Below are 22754 nucleotides of genomic sequence, written 5' to 3' on the forward strand. Positions count from 1 at the left end.
TTATTCTAACATCAGCAATTAGGCTGAGGGGTCACACACTTGAAAAAATTAGTGACGCATAGTTCAAAAAGTGCAAGTAGACTATGATATACCTCAAATATGCAGTCAACAGGAAACAAAAGGAATGGTGACGACGTTTTCATTGGTTATTAAATCTAAATAAACCCATCACCCAGTAATTCACAACTTAGTTTTGAGAGTTTTGTTCAGGAACCATTTCAATATTCCCCAAAAAATAAAAAAAGTGGGAATGTTTTTTCAAAATAAAAGTCCTCAGCTTCTTTCATGTTAGTATCAGATAAAGGATATAAAATGTATATATGTAGCTCTTTTTATGATATAAAACCTATCATTATTCTCTGACAGCATATCAGTAAATCCTGTTTAATGTGAATCACATGGCGATCAAGCGCCTGCTTACCATCTTCATCATTGGTGATGGTTACAGTGACAATATCATTGGCTCCCACCATGGCGCCGCTCCAGTGGTCACTGAGCGGTGTACCGAGATGCACCTGAAACAACTCCTCAGGCTCGAACACTGAGTCGTCAATGATGTGAACTGTGCAGTTTTTCACCTGGAAAATGCACAATCGAAGCACCCTGATGAGCAGAGTCTGAGAACAAGGACACAAACATCAGGTCACATTTTGACTCAACATTTTACCTTCTCTCCTTTGAGGAAAGTGATGCGCGACTCATCTGCATTCCTTCTCTCCTCAAAGTCGTCCATCACCATGGCGGACATGGTCCGGGTGAAACAGCGCACCGATGACTTGAAGGAGAGGTCGCCGGTCCGGATGATGGGGATGTGGAGAAGGTTATCCTTCTCCTTCGCGGTGTAGGAGCTCTTCTCAAACTGCATGTTAGGAACTGAGAGAGAGCGAGCAACATCTGATCAATGAAGGGTGTTTGACATGACACATGTGTATTAAAGCCTGCGATTGTTCTGTGAGGACGTACTGTCCTGGAACGTGTCCGCGATGATGACGTTGGCTTCATAGGGCTCTTGGAGGACAGCACCCTGAGGAGAACTGAGGAACACCACGAAGGACTCAGACCCCTCGATGGACGGGTTCTGGATGTCATCCATGATGGTTAAACTGCACGTCTGTTTAAAAAAGGGAGGTCAGATTAAATGATTTGCAAGGGTTATACGGGTGAATCTGTTATTTATCGAGGAATAAAAACACCTTCCTGGTAGCTGCAGTAGAAACTTGGTGAGCTCGGCTGATGATGTTATAAAAAAATGTTCATCTACTGTACGTAAAGATGTCAGTGTTGAAGAATTAACTCAGATCCAGCTGTGTACAAGTGCTGACACCGTTCTACGCATCCCAGAGGCAAAACTTCATACAGCGTATCCAGTTCAAGCTGCTTTATCTGCTCACAGTCTACAAGCTGCTTTTTTAACCCAGCATCCCCGACTGTCCTCCATCCTGTTTATCAATTATCTGATAGCCCATTGCACAGCTGGCTCAAGTGTTTTTGTTTGGGACGATAACATAACTGTGACATCTGTGCTGGGGTCTCCGTGCTATTTTCACTGTTGTAGCAAAATCATTGCCACTCCTAAAGTTGGACAAAAGTTGACCTACCTGAAGTTAACTGACTGCAGTGTGAGGGTGCATTAAAAAAAAGGATGATGGATGTTTTTTTTAATCACCCATCACACAGAACATGTAGAACAAGAGAAACAACATAACTGTTTCATTCTTAAAATATAAACTATAGAATTCGACTGTAGGTGAGAAGTCTGTCCTCACCTCGTCAGTTTTTCCAGGTTTGAATTCCACTTTCTTGGAGCTGGGAATGTAGTCGACCCCGGGGCTGGCTGACGGAGGGTCTGAAGGTCGGGTGGCGCACCACACAGAGGTCAGCGAGGACAGGTCGCTGCCATGACGCAGCACTGGTATTTCAATTGTGCCTGAGAGAGGGAAAAGTGAAATGCAAGGTAAAAAAATGTGAAATGTGGGAAGTTGCTGTGTTTTTGAGGGGTTATAAGATATTAATAACTCTAATTTACAAAGTTGTTTTGATCTTTACATAGAAAGTAATTTAAATCCTGATCTAAGAACAAAGTGACACAGAAACTGAATCTCACAGCTTCTTTTAGCTGCAACTAATGATACTGTCTGTTCAACACTGTGGGGAAGATACCTTTGTATCAAAGATCAAAGCTACGCCAGCGAGAAGAAGGAGAAAAAGAAAGAAGTGGAAGAAGTTCAGCAGAAAGATGAGGCGCAGTGTAGCTGTCAGTGATGCTAATTATAAGAGAGGAAACAATCTATTCTGTGTCATGCTCCAAAACACGTCCAATGTTCCTAAATAAATGAAACAAGTAAAATATCACAGAGTGCAGTGATCTAACTGACGATGAGAAATGTTTCCACAAAACATGATGCACGTAAACTGGTTACACTAATATCATTAAATGTATCCATTATGAAACCTCCCATACAAAGACTACTTTCTAACAACTATTGGAAATGCCCTAAATTCCTAATGGAGAGCTATAAGAATAGGCATCACTTCAAACAACTCATATAAAAAAGTAATAAAGAAAATATAACCATTACTTATAAATTATGTAATTTTTTAAAATATTAAATCATTGTAAATACTGTCATGTGTACAAACACCTAATATTATAATGTATGGTAATAAATGTGTATCAAATAATTATTTTATAAATTATTCATGACGTACTGATGATAAAAATTATGTTCTGATGACATTCCATATAACATTTTTACATTATGTATTTCTTAACGATGACCTTAGACGTTATTGTTGTTTGATTAAGGTTTCAAAGGCTTCATTTAAAGCTGCTGCCAGGATATGCAGATGGATTACCAGTGAAACCAGTGACACCAGTTTTCCACCTAAGTCCTAACATGATCCTAAAGTGGTCTTCTCTCTTCTATTTTATATCTGCTTGTGTTTCGTAGCCTGTTTAGGCCCTGTCCAGGACTGGAGCTTCTACTTCCGCTTTCTGCCATCTCCTCCAGCTCCCAGCTCCCAGACTGTCACTGTGCTTGATTGTTCTGGTACACCAATCCCTGCTTCAATCAAGCCGCACCATCAATCACACCACCAGCTTAAAATGAGCAGCAAAGCAGAGCTTATTATTCAGAGCTGCTTTGAGCTGCCATGCCACTCTGTCAGTCTGTATTATTTAGACTGTACCTTGACTGTGTTGTTTTAAATGTACTTTGGCTTTGTGCTGTTTTTAACTAGTTACACCTGTACTTTATATTTATTTGCTTAATTTTCAACTCGGGCAATAGCATCTATTTTGGCTGCATAACCTCTCAGTGTTTCTGGAGAGTGGAGCAGTGATCATCTCCAACATTCACACGTGATAAAAGTTTGTCTGTGAAGGTTCTCAGTCATCCAGGTCATCGTAGTCTAAGGGGCTTGGAAAGAAAAGCGTCTGGACTTCTTTAAGTTTCCTTGAAGCCTAGTTGGGTTTTTTATTTGTTATCATTTGTGATGAAAGTGAAACTACGCAGTGAGTGGGTTCACAGGTTTTATGCCAACCCAAGTGCCAACTCTTACACTCTTAAAATATCTATCATACTAACATTAATGTTTGTTTATAGATCATTTATACAGTCAAAAAAAATGATTACTACTAGTTAGAATGCTAATAATAAATATGTGTAACTAAAGTTTAATTAACTACTAATCTATCATTCATTGCTAATGATTATTGTGAAGTGCTAGCTACCAGTGCACTAGTTTTTTATAGGAAGCTATTAGCCGTTTGAAACATTTAATTTTTTTTACTTAAATTTAATTTAATTACGCAATAAGAAATATGAATTCATAAAGACATTACGCTGGTGGATGCACGAAAAAGGCTCATACCAGCATCTTCGCTGAAAGTAAACGTGGCGTTTCCAAGAGAAACAGTCGATGCATCGTTGGGTCCATCAATAATGACCTTGGCCACCGACACGTCGCCCATGCGTGCGTTATCGGAGGTGTCTGAAAGCACCAGCTCGAACTCCTCGGACAGTTCGTACTCGCTGTCATCGATGAGCTTAACATCACAGGTAGACATGCTGACTCCAGGACCGAAGATCACTCGGTTGTCGGTGGTCATGCCGCGGCTCTTGTAGTCAGAGCCGGACTCCAGAGCGTGGAGGCTGCTGCCCTGTGCTGACTTGGCTACGGTGTAGCAGAGAGCAGAGACTGTGCTGGAGGTATCACCTGAGCAGAAATGAAGAGAGACAACAAGGTCACACAGTGTGTGCAGGAACTAAAGTGAAAATGAAAAGAAAGAAATTATGAGAAAATTCGTGGAACATGAAATGTTAGAAACTCCTCTGCGGTGTGTACCTTTCCTTTCAATGGGAGCATGGATTAAGCCTGAGCTTTCATTGACATGGTAAATCTTCTTGTCAAACTGCAAAGTGGGTTCGTCTTCTGTGTCGTTGATGTTGACGACAGCGCGCGTGTTTCCACCCAGCAGCGCGTACACGGGCATGCTGAGCTCCACATGGAAGCTCTCGATCCCCTCAAACACCTTGTCGTCGTTAATGACTATAGTGCACACCTTTGTGTCCTCACGCTCATCAAACTGCACCTGGAAAACAATGAGAAGGAGGCATTAAAGAAGTGATTACAAAACCTTAACTTAACATAGGCTAGTTATAGATGATACACGTCACTGAATGTCAAGTAAAGCAAAAGTGTGCCCACTTTACTGAATCTTTTTCCTCCTCAAACCTCCATGTACACAAAGGAGTACCTCAGGGTTCCATATTAGGACCACTGATTTTCTTCCTCTGAAATAGGATGTTTGTAGTACAAACATTACGTTCCTGTTGTACTCCACTTAAAACTGATGAAAATGCAAAAAGATTCCAGGTTCACGTTACTCCCAAGATGTTAAGGTCAAAAACTGCTCGAAGCCGTGGATCTGTTTTTATGCTTGATGCTGTGGTCCACAAGTTCATGAACAGGAAAGTAAGACCTAACCTTGGATTATTTTGTTGTTACAAAGATAAATAAGATTTTAGCAGCATTTACTGGTTTCCAGACTAAATGAAGAACACAAACTCACAGGAGAGAAATAAAATCAATTAAAAGAGAAATGTTCATTTTTTAAACGTGGAATATCGAGTTTCTACCTGCCCAGCATATTCCACGTAGTCCTGCTGTCCAGGTCTGGATCCGACGCTGCTCGTGGAGGTGGCGCTGCCCTGTTCAGTGCGGCAGAGCACGATGGCGTACTGGTTGAGATTACCGGTTCGCTTCACGGTCACCGCCACTGTGCCGGCCTTCTCACTCACATTGTAGCTGTGGTGCCAATAGAAGAAGTAGGAAGGTAAAAGGGTGGGTGTCCAACGGATAATCTTTATAAAATATGTATATTTCTTTGAAATGGTGCAGACCTTTTGTGCTCAAAGCTGATGAGGGACCACTGGATGTGGAAGACATTGTCACTGACCACATTTGGTTTGCTGTCTTTGACCAGGAACTTGAAGTTGTCCATGGTTTCCTGGACGTTCTCCTGATGAAGCACGTACCGGATCAGACCCAGATTGATATCGGCTACAAAGAAAAACAGCCACATTAGTCTAAATTTATTTCTCTGTTTGGGGTTTTTAGTATTAGTGCTTCTATTAATGCTTCTTCATCAGTTCATTCATGTCTACCAATTGTTTTTTATGTTTCAATCACTTCATGTTTCAGTAGCCGTTTGGCTCGATTTCTTACTTTGTTACCGTCATGTTTTCTTCCACCCAGCAATGCTTTTCTGATCCTCCAGAGGATCCCAAGGAGATCTCAGGCCAGATGAGACATAAAGTATAAGCTCTCTGGTTTCTGGGTCTTGCTTATAATTTCCTTTGAGTTAGGTGTGCACTGATAATCTCTAAAGGAAAGATACCCAGGTGAGATCCCGCTGAATGTCTTAGAGCCTCACCCTGAAGTTGAGCTCAACGCTGCCTCAGAAGGAGATGAACATAATTATTTTAGCCATTCAGACTCAATTTTAATAAAATACCATTACTAAGAAGTGAACTGACTCAGATCAGGTCTGATGGGAGTCAGTCAAAAACGACCACACGGGTTCAAAATGTGCTGAAAATAATGTTTTAAATATGCCAGAAATGTCACAAAGCACTGCAGCAGGTTTTTAAATCAGCAGGAGAGCCAAATTCACACGATGGTCTTTAAAGACAATTAGTGCTGATTTTTATGCTTGCACACAAATTTACTGTGAGGAGGGGGACACCCAAAAAAGATTGATTGAATCTCAATAGTGAAAATCTTTTGCAAAGAAGGCATTTCTTGGAAAATATCACTTCCATAATTTGCAGCCTTGGGCCAATTCACAGTACTTGGAGAAATAAAATAGCCTGGAAATGAATGTGAAAGTTATTATTGGCTCTGGGTTTCTGCTCATTTACACCTTCCACAGAAGGTTGTAGAAAGGGAAACACTTAGATGTGAGCCCAGCTGCTTCAAAATTGGCCAAATGACCTTCAGGAAGCTCAGCATAAACACCACAGAGTGAAGACAGTACTAAATTATGCATTAATATCCAGAATAGTAATATCTCAAACATAATTTTTAGATTGCGTACAAGCATTTGGCAGAATATGGGAGCAAATGCTCACAGTCGGGATGATGTTGATTACTAGAAATCTCATCTGTTTTATTTATTCATATTGCCTCCATCTCTCGTGCTCAGGCTAAGGGTTATTTCACTTATTGGAAATTTATTATCATTAAGAAAATGATGTTTACAAGCTTCAAATTGAGCATGTGACACATCAAAGTGGCTGTTTATACTTGCTCTCTGCAGCCTGGAGGATCAACATTTTACAACAGCAGGCTGACACTGATCCTCGTCTGCAGCCTTGAGGTGAACATAAGCAGGCTCATAATGAGAGCACTGCTGATTTAAACTGCAAATTAGCTGAGTAAACGTGTGCAACGGGAAATACAGCAGATAGATGGTGTCGTTCAGCGGAGAAATGATCAGAGCGAAGAATGTGGGGTCAAGCTTTTGTCCCTCCTTCTCACTGTGAAGACAAAATGTGACGGAGTCTTTTGTTTTCCCCTCCTCTACCTTCCAACAGGCACCGAGTTTTCTCTGCAGCGGCACGAAGGATGCGGGATGAACAGAAGAGGGCACCGATGCAACACTGAACTGGTGCAGTGAAGGAAACAGGTGGCTCTCTATACACTGATAGAGAAGTCTTTGTGGTTTATGTCATCCGTTGAGGGAGTTTAGAAGGAAAGCCCAGGAGCAGCGGGTTTCCAATATGTGAGTCCCAACTGCTCTGAGGCATAGCTAATCCTCAGGCATTAAAAAGTCCTTCAAATGAAACTATCTCAGAAGAGAAAAAAGATTGAACTTGAAGGGAGTCAGAAAGCCATGGCTTCATTTTAAAGAGTCATAAGGGTTTGATTTGGAAACGTAAACTGGCACTAACTGCAGCTTTACACAGTATATCCCAACTATGACTGCGGTGATCCCACACTAACCTGATAAGATAACCATCCTGCATATCAAAAAGTAGCCTTCATTTCCTTTTAATATCGTACACCATCAGCCCATTGATGTGAGTTTTTAAAATGCACATGTAGTACATGGTTTATTAGTATTCAGTATGACACAAAAAAGGAAAATTATCCTAATTTTTTATGAATATTTGAAGCAGGAAAAGTAAAAAAACATCAAAGCTCACAGAAGGAGGGGAAAAGCAAAACTGCACCCACTCTTTTGCTCAACCTGTGTTGAGCTGATGGAAATTTTCTTTGGCCCTGATTGGTTCCAACATGCCACAGAGAGTTGCAAAAGTGTCACCACTTTAAACACAGACTCTCTGGATAAATTTGATGAACTGAGTCTTTCTTTGGACAAGGATCGAAGCTGTCTGAGGAGGAGAAGTTAAGAGGGATGGGTTGTCTAATAAGTTAAACTGTTACTGCTGTAAATATAAAGGCAACAGAGAGAGCTTCGGTACCTTGTGTGAATGTGGTAATGGGGTTCCCAGGTTTCAGCTTGCTCTCCAGGAAGCCGTGCTTTGGCTCTGTGGTGATCTCATAAACCAGCTGTCCATCATCTGTGTCCGGGTCCATGGTCAGCAGCTCCTTCTTGGTGATCAGATTGGTGGCCTGACAGACATCAGACAGGATTGACTCAAATTTCCTGTTTTTCAGTTTTCACTGCACAGAAATCATCTCACAGTGCAAGAATTCATTACTGGGGATTTCATTCACAATGTCACACTGTGATTCAGCTGAGCAGGAAGCTTTTCTTTTCAATTTCAGCTTCCCTGATGTAGCTATCATAGCAAAAATACCGCTGTTAAGAAGCGTCGCTTCACTACTGGCTCAAAAAACAGAAATCAGCATATCCAACATCACAACACCAACTAAAAAACGTGTTTGCTTCTGTATCTGATCTCGACATTGACATTCAGCCAACAAAATTTTGAAGAGCCCCTCCTCTGAAGGGCAAAGTAGTTAACTTTTCTATTCTGTTAATGGACAGCATCTGGTTTATGTGGGTTATAAACTCGCTAATTGTTCCAGTGAGTTTGGATAAATTATTGGGAAATGCTATTGTACACACTGATCTCCCCACTTAAGTACAGATTAGCATCCAAACTGTTGTTATTTGACTCTTAGTTGGATGAAGGACTTTAGACTGATCTCTACGTCGTCTTTACAAGTTTTCCAAAGTTTAAAACCACCAGCATGCACATCTGGAACATCACCACAGAAGGTGATGTGATGGCTTAAAAAGTTTTTTGGTGTGTCTCGTATATTTTAAAGATGTTTCATTTATGATTATTACAAATACGTTTCAATGTATCCAACAAACAAAGTTCAGCTGTGTTTTTTTTTAAGCCGTTTCTTCTGCAAACTACTTTGCAACCAACCTTCTTTTTAGATTTGCCAGTAACTTCTACGTGGATGCTGGGTTGGGAACTACAGTTCTGGAAATCCTTGATTTGAACATTTTCAGGTTCAGGTTATTTTATTTTTAACCGTAGGTAGATTTGGTCTCGTGAATTGAAGAAACAACAGAAAACAAAAAAGCAGAGCAAAAAATACTGACAACAAAAATTTATACTAATTTTGGCCATCATGTAATCCACAAAAGTGACTTTTTAAACCTTGTCGTTTTACAGTTTGGGACCAGAAGCCTTTGTCTGGGAGGAAGAAAAACCATCATGGTTTTATCAATGTGGAAACAAGAAAGCCTTCTTAAACACGAGAGCTGCTGGTGCTCCTTCCTGCACACAGCTTCACAGTTTGCTTTGAAAATCATCTTTGAATCAAAAGTGAGATATTTATAACTCTGAACACTTTCCACATTTTGATTGCACGCTCCTATGTTAGAGGCAGGGCAACGATGCTGTAATGCATGCCCCGCTTCACCTAAATGACTAAAGAGGACCACAATTAGCAACCGAAACATCGTGTTGTATTAAATCACAGATGTTGAACTCCAGGCCTCGAGGGCCGGTGTCCTACAGGTTTTAGATGTTTCCTTGATCCAACACAGCTGATTTAAATGGATAAATGACCTCCTCAACATGTCTTGAAGTTCTCCAGAAACTTGCTAATGAACTAATCATTTGATTCAGGTGTGTTGACCCAAGGTGATGTCTAAAACCTGCAGGACACCGGCCCTCGAGGCCTGGAGTTCGACACCCCTGTATTAAATGAAACTCAGTAAGAAATTGTTTTGAAATTGCCTCCCCCTGCAGGCCATAACAAAAACTGCACTATCATGGGACCACCTTCTTGCTCCTTTCTCAACCTTAGGCGATCCATGTTTGCACATGGAAGTCTAGGATATCCCAGAACACAGCTGCACCTCCAAATATTAATGAGTTCAGATGGAATAATTTTCTTTGACCAAAGGTCTCCTGCCTATATGATCAATTGGTAATGGTCAGGTTTTGCTTTCCCCTCCAGCACTCAGGAGAAGATACTGGAGTGTAACAGTATGATAATTTGGCTCAGTGATAAAACACCCAGGACTTAATTACCTGCAGCGCAAACACAGCAAAGGCTGAGAATAAATGAACGATGTGACATATTTACAGTGCCTACCAAACAAACCTGTGCGCTGCATTGCGATGAGGTGTGCAAGCCAGCAGGTGGAGGTGGAGGGGCTAATTTCAGAACAAACAGTGATGGAGCTTCTCCTTCGCACTTCACACAGACACATTTACTCTGCTGGAGAATATTCAGGCAGAGCAGGGTGTGCTGGCACTTTTTAAAACATAATTTGCTCAGAGAGAGTTCTGCTGAGCAAACATGCAGCTCATTTAAACACATCTGAATTATCCTGATGTCTCCGTCCTCTGCTGGTGTCCAATTAAAGGTAATAAATTAGAAAAAGTTCTCTTCAGTGTCCGCTGTTCTCACTTTACGGCTATTAAACATCACAAATAGTTTAATTAGATTTGTTTCCTAAATGCCTACTAACTTGGATTTCTGCAGAATTTATTATCACCACTGTGGGACCTGGATTTAATAAATATGGGAAGGACACCAGGTTTTGTGCATGTAGTGTGTACAATAGCAAATGCCCACTACCTGAAATCTAAATCTTTGGCTATTTCTGTCCATCTCCTCACTTCAGTCAGAAGCTACAGCACACATCAGCGACTTCTGCTGTCCAAATTTGTTTTGGTGTGTGCCAGTTTTTTTACACAGGGGTCAGTGTCCCCTCAATCAGTGCACCGCTACATGCTGCATTTCGGTTTGCTGGTTAGTAGCAGCAGCAGCCACGCTCAGATAGTCAAGCTAAATTTGTTATTCCACACCACACACTGTGATGCAGTCTCGAGTCACAAGACTCGGCGTCAGACCTTGACCTTGAGATCAAGGTCACTGATTTTTGCGTGAATAGTACTAGAGGTATCTATGGTATCAATTTGAAAACCCAAAACTGGTTCATCTTCAAGTCATCGTATTCACAAATCTGGGCATCCATGCCAACTGCCTGCGTGCCGTATCGGCTTTTTACAGCTGGGGGGGTAAAAAGTTTAATGAATTAAAGACCTTTTGTTCTTGCACACCTCGGGGCTGCGGTTTCTCCCACATTACTCCCTGGAATCGATGTCTTCCTCTACTCTCACCTCTGACACGTGCACTGGATCTCTTCAGTGTGTCAAAACATTACAGACATCTTTAACATCCTTAAACTTAATTTTTGAAACTTTATGGATCATATGAACATGTAGTCTCAAGCCTTGTTTTTGCCCGTCATGCATATGGTTGTCTCTCCTCTGGTGTGCATATGTAATAGAATGCAAGTGAAACTGCGTGTGCTTATTGTCTGAGGGAGGTCATTTACTTCATCATCTCCAGCCACAAAGCAGACCAGTCTGCCACTGATGCTATGGATGTAAACATCAGTCTTACTGGTAACGTAATAGCAGGTTTGTGGCATTTTTGTTCAATCATTTCTTCTCTCTAAGAGATTACATTGGACAGTTGAACGTGCCCGAGAAGATGAGCTTGACCTTGACATTCGACATTTTTATGGATCTGTTCTCTTTTAATCAAACCCCACATTCATTTTACTCATGATCAGATGGAAAAATAAAAATGTGTCCCTGCATCGTTATCGTACCTTGTTATCCATGTACTCCAGCCACTGCAGTCCCAGGTTGGTGAAAATTAACGGCGTTCCATCATCAACTGGCAGGATATCTATCTTGAACTTCTGGGGAGCGGCTGTCACTATCTGGAAAACCCAAAAATGAAAGAAATTAAAAACAATTTTTAAAGACCGCAAACATGGTTTAAGTGAATTTTAACAAGTAGTAAAAACTACAGTGTTAAAAGGACAGCGTGTCTAACTTTCTTGTGTTTTCCTGCTGGCGACTGATCCAGTGAAACTTCTGAGCTCCTCCTTGTTCAGGATTTCTACTCAACTAAAACAAAATCCCCTGCATGTATCGCTCATCCCAGCTGATCCAAAGTAAAACTTAATTAATGATAATACTCGTGTCTGGCAATACAACAGACATGACCAATACAAACTGAACTATAGCAAACCTCAAATGTACTTTGATTAATTACCATAATACCCTCATAATCTGGAATTAGAGCGCTTACAGTAATTCTTCACACAACTCGACATGAACAGAGTTTATTACAGCAGTGTGATGTTCAGAGTTCAGCTGTGAGTTTAACAGGCTGAAAATTCTAAATATATCAACAGATTATGGAAACGGAAAAACACACATAATTAACATAATTATATGATCAGCGCTTTTTGTCAGTTTTGTGTATTGATTGCTTTAAATGATGGTTGAATGGTGCATCACTGTCAATTATGGGATCTTCTCCTGCCAAAGGAGATAATGAAGGTGAGTTGAATCATCTTTTCTCAGTATTTAGACAATTCGACCAGCTCTTATTATGGCTGCCACGCGCTTACTTCGCTTCACTCAGTTAAAAACCTTTCTAAGAAAAAGTGACTACTCAAAGGCATCCTTGACCTTTAAAATGAAGCAGGAAACAAACAGAAGATAATTGACTCTGGAGACGAGCTCGAGCATGATCGCAGACAGTGAAGCACAGAAGACAGAAGCACATGAACGAGACGGAGCACAGACAGGGAGACGCTGGAGCTCAGGAACACAAACTTAAACATATTAAATAAGTGTTTAAGCTCAAAGAAAGCACAAAAACACTAAACTTAGACACCCAGCTATTAAAATACGCCTTCAGACTTTGGAGTAAATTGTTCTTCTTTATGCAATATCAGGTTGCAAAAAGCTGTGCTAGAGACATGCACAGACTTCACTGTAGGTTCCACTTGAAGTCATTCTCATTGAACAAAGTTTTGAAAGCTCAAAATGTTGTTAGGAACCATTTAAAGGTTCTGCTGGGTTTTACTTTATTGATTCAGCCGCTTCCAACAGCGATGGCAGGCTGAATCAGATAAGTTACTCCAGTATGCACAGTTACCGCCTGCTGTCTGAGGTGCATGAGGGAGCAACTAATCACCACAAGAGAGGCTAATAAGGCCAACTTTGACACGTGCCATTTGAAGGCTGAGCTTGTCCACACAGATTATAGCAACTCATACATTATTTAATAACACAGCAGCTCCAGTGGGAATGAAACCGAAACGACAGCAGAGATAATGCCACGAAGCATCTACTGAGCTGCAGAGCACGCGTGGCTGTCGAGCCAAATGTTCCCAGGTGATGGAAAGATAATAAACCCAAGGCTGGGAAGTGTGTGTTTGCGATCGGGGATGTCAATACCTACACGCTGTCATTCAGTTTAATCATATGGGCTATTAGTAATGACAGGTGGTGGAGCTGAGGGGGGAAAACTGACAAGCAGAGGAGTCAATTCACCCTGAGGCTTGCTCATAACCATAAAGCTGACATTACCACTGCACACACATTCGTCCTTCTGTAGTTGTAGGGACCTTTGTGTGATGGTTTCTGGTCTAGCTGTGAAAACAAAACACTCGCAAGGATGTCAAAGTGCATCCAGGGCAAACATGCGTGGAATAAGCCCCTCCTCACGGACCATCTTACAATCCTCGATAGTGGCGACGGGTTAATACATTTCTAGAGACAACATAGTGTGCTGCACTTTTGTTTGCCCAAGTGGCAACTCCTCAGCTAAAGAATAGAGAAGCGCTAAAATGTAGTTCCTCTGATGTCCACTAGAGGCTGGCTCCGAATTTGAGGTTTTACTTCAGAATTGTTACTGTTTCCATTTAGGAAACATAAACCACTGTTTATCTATTTCACCTGCTTCAGTGCAAATGACAGTAACAGGATTTTAGATCTGCTTTTTGCCAGTGTCACTGCTGGTAGCATTACGCTGTACCTGCAATCCATTCGGGTGGCACAGGTAGTGACAGATTGTGACACATCCATACGGACCAAAGATTTCCTGTGTGTTGCAGCACAGCACTTTTTCGTGTTTTAGGTAAACTGTCCATTGTGTGGCCCTTCACTGAATCTATGTGAGTTTTCAGGACAGCAGATAATTAAATACGCACATTTAATAACACAAAACTTTGTGTGTCTCCGCTCTGTAGGACTCTAAATATTATTCAGATGAAATGAGCTGCAAACATAAAGCTGCTCCTTCCATGCTACAGAAATAGCCTGTCCTTCCAAACATGTCCTTTGCAAAAATATTTTCACTGTGTTTCCGGAGGTGTCCGCCCTTTGCAAAAGCCCCCAGCTTCTGTCCTCACAAAGACAGAAGCACATGAATACACCCACAAATTCACAAAAGGTCAGAGCAGGCACACTCTCGCAGACATGCCCTCACTCTGCCATTTCAATCATCCCACTGTAATAAAACTCCAGAAGGTGCCTTTTATACACACACTGATACACTCACACACACACACCTCTTTTCCGTCGTCCTCCACCATGAAGAGCAGGTTGGTGCTGTCGGTCACGGTGAAGGTGAAGCGGTCTTTGAGCGAGTTGGAGCCGTCGTGGTTGTAGCTGATGCGGTTCTGGTAGATGTCGTCCATGGTGAAGCTGCTGGTCTGTCGGTAGTGTTGGCCGTTGATGGTGCGCTCGATGGTGCCATGTCGAGGAGCCTGGACGACGCTGAAGATGACGGACTCCGCCTGGAGGAAGGTCGTGTTATAGGAGGAAAAATGCAGGGAAAGGAAGGACGGCTCAGTGATATCGTCTGCAATGTCTCCCTAGGATGAAGCTACATAAGGAGCCGTGTTTGTTCTGCACAACCAACAAACAGCCAAGCATGCAAAATAGTGAGAACTCAAATTCAGGAATCAGCTTCAAAATATCTATCTAGTGCCGGACTTTAACATCACTTTCGGGTGTTATTCTCTAAAATTCTACAGTGAAGCAGTAGAAAATAAATCTTCACGTTTTTACTGAGAATTACAGATTTGTGGGATTAACAGTGTTGGATTATCCCTTAAACCGGCTGCTTAGTTTAGCCAGCTTAGGTAATGATCTCAAAATAAATATTCAGATTTTCTAAACTGGTAACTGTACTGCTTTGATATCATTCCAAACATGATGCCAATTAGTTCGCGAATCATACCAAGCTTCAAAGATATTATCTGTTTATATTGTGCAGCTCATAAAGCGAATCAGATGCTTAAAGAAGGAAAAAGGCAAAAGAGCTCATTGAAATTACTTCATATAAATTTTATACTTACTATTAATATATATATATATATATTATATGAGTTATATATTAACAATATATGCAGCAGAGGATGGAGAGCAACATTTGCCTTCGTTTAGCCTTAATTAAAGCAGAAGCATGAGTGTGCATGCTGCAGAAATCAGTCCTCGAATGCTTTATTTTGACCTCAGTTACACATTTGAAAAGTTTTTTGTTTTGTTTTCCTTTAAGATCTTCTGAAGTGCTCAAAGCATCTCTGTCATCGTTCCTTCTCCAGAAGGTGACACCTGATTCTTATCATGATGTCACACATATACTGTAATTAAAGCTGTGAAAGACTTGCAGAAAACGTATGTAGCCAGTGTGTTACCTCTGTGTCCGCATCGGTGGCTTTCAGCTCAAACTCAGTGATGGTCTTTCTTACACCCTCCTGCACCCTCATGCCAGGGACCTGAAGAAGAGGCAGGGAGTCGTCCACAGGCTTGATGGTGATGTAGAAAGTCTGGGCAACCTGATGACAAAGAACAAATAATAAGATGATGAAACTGTTACACACATGCATGTAACCAAAAATACATCCTGTCATCAACGTCCTACTTTCCACCGAAAACTTTCTCAACAATTCAGCAAATAGAAAAGTCTCACTATGATGAAAAAGTTTAACCCCAGATGGCATAACCCAAATACCACAAACTGCATTAATACAGAATTGGCATTCCCTCAAGTAATCCCATCTCCTCGCAGGGACAGAACAATATTCTGCTTTGGTATCATTAAAATACCCCCCCCTCTAATCTTAAAGCAAAACACTTGATTATAAATATGCAGTAGTTCTCAGTTGTCAGGCTTCTCAGAGTTAGCAAAAGTACAAAAGGGCTACACAATTTCATCAACTAGCACAGTGGCCACAAAGCTTCCACACATTGCAGTCAGCCAGGCGTGAAGGCCAAATGACCTTTTTCACATGTTTGCTCGAGTCCTTGTGATCCTCATTAGTTCGGATTAGCGAGGCAGATTTATGCATGAGGTGACCCGGGACAGGAAGCTGCCACTTTCTTGCTGTTATAAAAGCTTTAGAGTTTGTTAGATTTTTAGATTTCTTTCATATCTTTCAATTTTATGGCATCGTTAAGGTTTTTTAATTAAGCTAAGCTTTTAAGTGATCAGAAAACATTTCTCTTTCTGGTTTTCTTTCTTAATTCCTGCCAACAACTTGTTTTCTGCACCATTTAAGGTTGTTCCCTGCACTTGAGCTTAAAGGTCCCTCTTTGGACACACAAGGACTGCTGACTTATTTCTTGGCCAAACCGGGAACAAAGTTATTTGTCTTTAGGAAGAACATATAACATTTCAGAGCTTCTGTTGTAGTCAGTAGATATCTGCATCAAGACCTCCTTCATGAATGAATTTCAAAATGTGTTAAGCTACCAGGTATCGTAAAAATCTTCTGCCATTCACCTCATTTGTCCCGTCGGACACAGTGAAGGAGAACTGGTCAGCATGTTTCTCTTCTTCACTGCTGTGGACGTACTGGATGCTGCGTGATGCCAGGTCAGCCTGTGTGAAGGTGCTGATCCTGGTGCCTAAAGAGACAAAAGAGAGAAAAGTAGTCGTTAAGCCCAAAAACGTCCATTATGTTTGTTATTTCATCTTTCATATTTTGGTATGAGATGGTTTTACACTGCTAAAAAAATAGGTTATGCTTGATGATCACAGCATAACACAAAGTTGGTTATACTTAAATCTGTCCAATTAAGAAGCAGAAACCACTGTGAGTCTATTTCAACCTCGTTAGTTTAATATTAAAGCAACAGCAGGTGCAAAACTACAAAACTCTGGAACAGGGACTGGCTTGGCAGACCGTTGCTCTCTCCTGATCCCTCCTGACTGATTTTTGTCTACCTTTGATTTTCTTTGTGTTCATTCTGGTGTCCATTCCACCAGTTCTGGTGGTCTCGGGCAAATGCCAGTTCAATAAAGTGAGAAACTTCAGAGATGAATTCTTCCGCGTCTGTTTCCGTTATGTTTCCATGTGATGTCTCATCCTTCATATTTTGTTGTGACATGTGTTTGAAAGCCACCGTGGCATTTTCTGACCACACACTGAGTTTGTTTCCTCAATTTGGCTCTTATCAAATTTACATGGGGATAAAACTAAACTGAGACTGAAGTCAAACTGAAATAATAATGCTTCTCTTTACTCTGTGTTGCCTCTGCAGATTAAAACCCAGTGGGAAACATAATCAGGTTTGTCTGCAACAATCCAGCATCACTCAGCATGAAACTAAAGGTGACTGTCTTAAAAACAAGAACTTCCCAGGAGTTCTGTTATCCTCGCTTATTGTGGATGCAAAGACCTGATGCAGCCATTCGTAAGAACGCATTTATGGTTATTCCTGACATACAAAGTGTGCAACAGACACATTACATAGTTATCTATGATGTGCATTAATAAAGAAAAGGACAGAACTTCTTCTGAATTTCCATTTTCATTGATTTCCAGCTGTGATATTTCATTTTCCAACATTTTCACATTGGACAGTTTAACAAACCCATAATATTATCACATAAATTGCGATATTAAATAAAACAAGGAGTCAAACAGAAAAACAAACAAACAAAAAATGGTTTTAAATCCTGATTTGTATCAGCTTCCAGTTAACTGGTAGCTGATACAAATCAGGCGCAAGAAAATGAGAGAAAGAGCGCTGAATTAGAAAAATGATCCTACCAGCTTCAAGAAAAAGAAGGTAAAAGGAGAAAGAATGGGCTCTCCAAGACAAAAAGAATCAGGAGCTCCAAGAAAAGCTTGATGAAGCTCTGGAAAAAAATTAAAGAAATCCACCAAGACAAGAAACAACAGCCCATAGAGCAGAGAGACATGCAGAGCAAACTCCAAGGCATGGAGGAAAAATGCAAAGCACTGCAGGTAAAGCATAAGAAAACTCTGCACAAAAATCAACAGTTGCTTCAAGACAAGAAGCAAATGGAAATGAAACAGAAACAAAAGGACTCCAAGCTTGAAGAGATGGAGGAAAAACACAGATTGCTCCAAATAAAGCTCGATAAAACAGTGCACAGATATAAAGAGTTGCTTCAAGAAAAAGACCAACAGAAAATACAACAGGAAGAAGAAAAACTTATTCTCCAGAAGAAAAACACTCCAAGAATTGTATAATGAAACGAAGTACAAAACAACTGTACTGGAAGGAGAAAAGAAAAAACTGCTCAGAGATGCAGCATCGCATCAATGAAATGCTGAGAAACAACACAGAACTTGAGAAACTTTCCAACAATTTGAAGTACAAAAACACTGAAATCCAGGCGCAAAAACAACAGAAAACACACGAAGACCTGCAGCGTAGACTTCAAGAAATCCAGAAGAGAAACCAGCATTTAGAAGACATGCACAAGAAAGCAGAACAGAGAAATACAGATATGCACAAAGCAAAGCGAATGGAGAAGGCAACAGTTAAAGAACTGAAAGACAAGCTTGAAGGAAAACAAGAAGAATTAGAAAACATGGTGAAACGATGCAACAAACTTGAGAAAGAAAACGCAGAAACAGTCGATGAAAAAGAAGGGAAAACGCCTCCACTGGTTCTGGAGGAGGGACACTGCTGCTCCTCACCTGATGTAACCTCGTTTTCTTCCACCTCTATTCCATCTTAATTTTCACCACTCCTCTCCCCTCCCTTCTTCATCCTTTTTTCACCCTCACCCCCCCGACCAGTCCCGGCAGTTGACTGCCCCCTCCTGAGCCTGGTTCTGCCATAAGTTTCTCCTTTAGCTTTCTTTCATTTTAAAAGGAGTTTTTCCTATCCACTGTCGCCTGGTGCTTGCTCAGAGGGGATTGTTGGGGGTTTCTCTCCTCTCTCTTTTGCCTTCTTTTTCCCCTCTCTTATCCCTCTCTTTTTGCCCCGTCTACACTCCCTTTACCCTCTTCTTTTCACCCCCCCACCACCTCCTTTTCCATTCCCTCCATCATCTGGGGGGAGATGGGGGGGGAACGATAAACACAATTGGCCACATTTTACATGTGTTTGAAAAATGTCTTTATTCAACAATAATTCATCTTTAGTATAAAAACAAGAAATGGGCAATAGCTGCATGTGTGTTTGTGTGTGTGTGCATAATATACATAACTTGTATCCCAGAAGGAATTAACACTAGATGGGTAGAAACAAGTTTCAAAGACTAGAAATGAAAGCATGTGAGTCCTAAAATCTAAGCTCGTTTCACCGATAGGTGATGTTACATTTTAAATCAGGCACTTCATTACAGACTGTCATTGTACGGAGGTACATTACATAACATGAAAATGGATTTCTCGTGCCGCAGGTGACCTCGCTGCGAAGGTATTAACTTGTTGAATAATTTAGTTATTTCTCACCACAGAGGGGAGGGAATTTCACAAAGTTAAAAAAAAAAATTACAACTTGTAAAAACTCATTCAACATGCCAACAACGCATCGAGGAAATAAAGACATCTCAGCATCAGCTCTCTTCATGTCATCTATTGACAGCAAAATGAGCGCAATTCTGTGGTCTTCCTGGCTTTTGGCATCTACTCCTCAGCTGAAGGTTTATACATCATTATAATCAGGACAGGCAGGCTGTGAGACAGATCCAATATTCTCAGTCAGTGATGAAAACCAAGCTTTTTTTTAGCTCCATCATATTTAAGCAAATTACATTTTCCATTTGTCCTGACAGGGAATAGCAGAAAATGCCACATTTTGTTTAAACATAGGCTGAATGCTATGCAGGTTAACATCTGAGCTGATACCGTGGTACAAAACACAGCAAAAATCATTCCTATTTTCACACGTGAAGTTAAAACTTTCTGGGAAGTTGAGTATATTGGATGTTTAATGGTTGTAGAGACTGTCTGATGTTAGTTTAAGTCTGAATCCGATCGGCTTATCTGTCTAGTTGTGGTCTGCACAGATGTCCGGTTTTTAGAAATAATTCAAGGGCAATAGTGTGATATTTTGTATTTATTTATTTCCTTTTCTTTGTCCTTCTTTAAGAAATTTGTATTGAAATAAAAACAAGAGCAAGGGCTTTTATTTTGTCCTGCTGAAACCCACGTTACTGTACTTGACATAATTCTTTTTTATTTATACAGATATGCAGATATACTACATGTGTACAATTCCTCTCATTGTTTAAATGTTTAATAATAAAGTACATGAATATTATATATTATAGTAAAGTATATTTCCTATTAACTAAGCAGGTCATTCTCTTTCTCTTCACAATGCTGTCTTTAAATAAAAATATATAATTCCCTATATTCCTATCTATTCCAAACAATGGTAGTAAGCAACAAAGTTTTAAATTTGTCACTTTGACTCTTAATTTATTAACCATGAACAAGAGGTCAGAGGTCAAATGTAGCATGATTCCTTAAATCCTTCTATGATACTTTCTGTATGTGGACCAGAGACAGGCAATAACGCATAATCTCATTACTTTTTAAAGTAAAGAGTAAAGTAAGGGATTACTATTGCAAAAAAGGTAATTAGATTACTGTTACTTTCCTGTAAGCAGGCTACATTACTGCGTTACTAAACCGTTGTGATTTTGTTTGTGAGAGTGTCTCATGAGCGTGGAACGTCCGCGGCAGCAACAGACGTGTGTAGATCAGCAACGGATAATATGGAGTGCGGGAGAGAGTACGACCATGCAGCGTTTAAAGCTTGGAAGTACTGACATTACTTTGAGTTTGATTCTGTAAAAAGTGACAAAAACATTGAAAAAATCCATGACCGATTACGCAGAAAAAATAGAAAAAGGTCTGTTGCTTTATTACGTATTCAGGTTGTGTATCATGTTTTTAAAAAAAGAAACAAAGTAACTAAGTAATAAAGCAATTACTTTTAAAAATAAGAAATCGGTAAAGCAACAGGATTACTTTCTTGGAGAAGTAATCAGTAATTAGTAACTAATTACTATTTTAAAAGATGTGTTGTGTCGTTTAATATAGTCATAGTTTCTAAGTTATTAAGGAAGCAGTTCACCCATCGGCTGTGGGAGGTGAATATTTCTACTCTAATGAGCAACATCAGGCAAAAGGAAGACACCATTACCTGACCAAAGTTAACCTGGCCGATGGATCTGACTGAAGTCTTTCCTTCTTTAATGTGGCAGAAAAAGGGCTACACACTCAACTTTAAGCTTTATCGGAATTTTAAACTTTAGGATCAAACAACATAAGCTGTATCTACTTCTGTCATTTATTAGGAAGCTTGAGCTACGCCTCAAACTAGTGTCTAAAACAAAGCTGCAAAAATCATTTGAGGAGGTGAGGCAGGTTACTGTCTTAAGCATTTTGCGAGACAAGTGCCTTTTGGCAAACACTCAGCTGGAGAGGTGTGTCATAACCTCAGTCATTTAATAAGCCCCTTGAAAACATTGGCTTTGAGAGCGGGAGCTGAAAGGGAGCATTCATCTCTTTGTGCTGTTACCTTGACATTCCTCGTATGCTGACAAGCTTCCCATAGGGGCAGTGGGCTAGCTGTGCGTGTTAGCATGGTGTGACAGACTGGCTGAATGGCTAGCAGTAATTATCCGGTGCTGCTCTGTGGCTCAGAGGTGATCTGATGCTTGAAGATCGGGGAGCAGTGTTAACATCCAGCTCGTTAACATGCTGCAAGCACTCGTGTGGGGAATCCGTTCAGCCGGGGCTGAAATCCTCAACAGCACGGAAGCTAATAATCACCTCTCTGTGATCGGAGGATGCATCAGTTATTCCTTTTTTGTTTTCTCTTTATTGCATCACAAGATGAGAATTTTAGTTATGGCTGCAGTCATTTGAAGTTTGTTTGTGTCACAAGAAGCAGAAAGACAGAGTGCGTGAGTGTGTCTGTTTTGTAGAGGGCAGCTGGAATAGAACAGAAATAATGGATGGAGGAACTGGAGCAAGCTTCATTACAGCTCCGTCTGTGTGTGGAGTCAGTTATCATATACAGAAGGGAACGAGTCTCCATCTACAGAGTTTGTGATGAGATTTGGTTTTGGAAAGTTTTTGGTTCCATTTTCTTTTGTTATTGTAGTGAAGTCGGGTTTTTGTGATTAAGTTCTTAGCTCCCTGCTTTAGTTTTATTGTCGGTCCCCGGTGTTCCCCTGACTCTCTTGGTATTTGATGCATGAAGGTTTCCTCAGCTCAGCTCTCGTGCTGCCACACCCTGTTGTCACTAAAATACTTCTACTACCATCACACCGACAGGCACTTTAGAATCACCAATTGACAAGCATGTCTTTGGACAGGCTCAAACCGGAGAGGTGATCAATGCACCACAGCGCTGCACACCCCTGGAAACTTTGGGGAAAACGCCATTGGTTGGTGTTGGTTGCCAGGTGAAATCAGAGTCTGCTGCACCAAAAACACAAGTGTAATTGCTTTGGTAGCAATCAGAATGCCATAGTCACCTGCAGTTTGCATGCAGGATGCCAAGTACTCACCGAGCAGTTGAAAAAGTTTGGTTTGGTTTAGTGTTTGGCTGTCACCTTTGCTTTTGCACCCTCTGTGTCAGCCCCTTGTGCATATGTAATCACGGCTTTCCCTGTGCTTTGCCTCACAAACAGCATGCACACCT

At 40.8% G+C, this 22754-nt stretch overlaps 1 protein-coding gene across 1 annotated transcript in view; it reads right to left on the reverse strand.

Annotated features, from left to right (window-relative positions):
• fras1 (Fraser extracellular matrix complex subunit 1) overlaps positions 1 to 22754 on the reverse strand; it is a 303829-nt gene that overhangs the window by 11293 nt on the left and 269782 nt on the right. The window contains exons 47-59 of the mRNA XM_085295515.1: positions 16609 to 16733; positions 15521 to 15661; positions 14390 to 14617; positions 11627 to 11740; positions 7992 to 8142; positions 5406 to 5565; positions 5142 to 5310; positions 4348 to 4594; positions 3874 to 4218; positions 1767 to 1927; positions 964 to 1111; positions 668 to 873; positions 422 to 578 (exon numbers count right to left, since the gene is read on the reverse strand). Of these exons, the coding sequence (XP_085151641.1) occupies positions 422 to 578; positions 668 to 873; positions 964 to 1111; positions 1767 to 1927; positions 3874 to 4218; positions 4348 to 4594; positions 5142 to 5310; positions 5406 to 5565; positions 7992 to 8142; positions 11627 to 11740; positions 14390 to 14617; positions 15521 to 15661; positions 16609 to 16733 (2352 nt within the window). The remainder of the gene's footprint in view (positions 1 to 421; positions 579 to 667; positions 874 to 963; positions 1112 to 1766; positions 1928 to 3873; positions 4219 to 4347; positions 4595 to 5141; positions 5311 to 5405; positions 5566 to 7991; positions 8143 to 11626; positions 11741 to 14389; positions 14618 to 15520; positions 15662 to 16608; positions 16734 to 22754) is intronic.

Source organism: Mchenga conophoros, linkage group LG12, assembly GCF_057382185.1.
Source record: "Mchenga conophoros isolate Kocher_MC1m ecotype Shallow Benthic linkage group LG12, M_conophoros_male_GT1.1, whole genome shotgun sequence".
NCBI lineage: Eukaryota > Metazoa > Chordata > Actinopteri > Cichliformes > Cichlidae > Mchenga > Mchenga conophoros.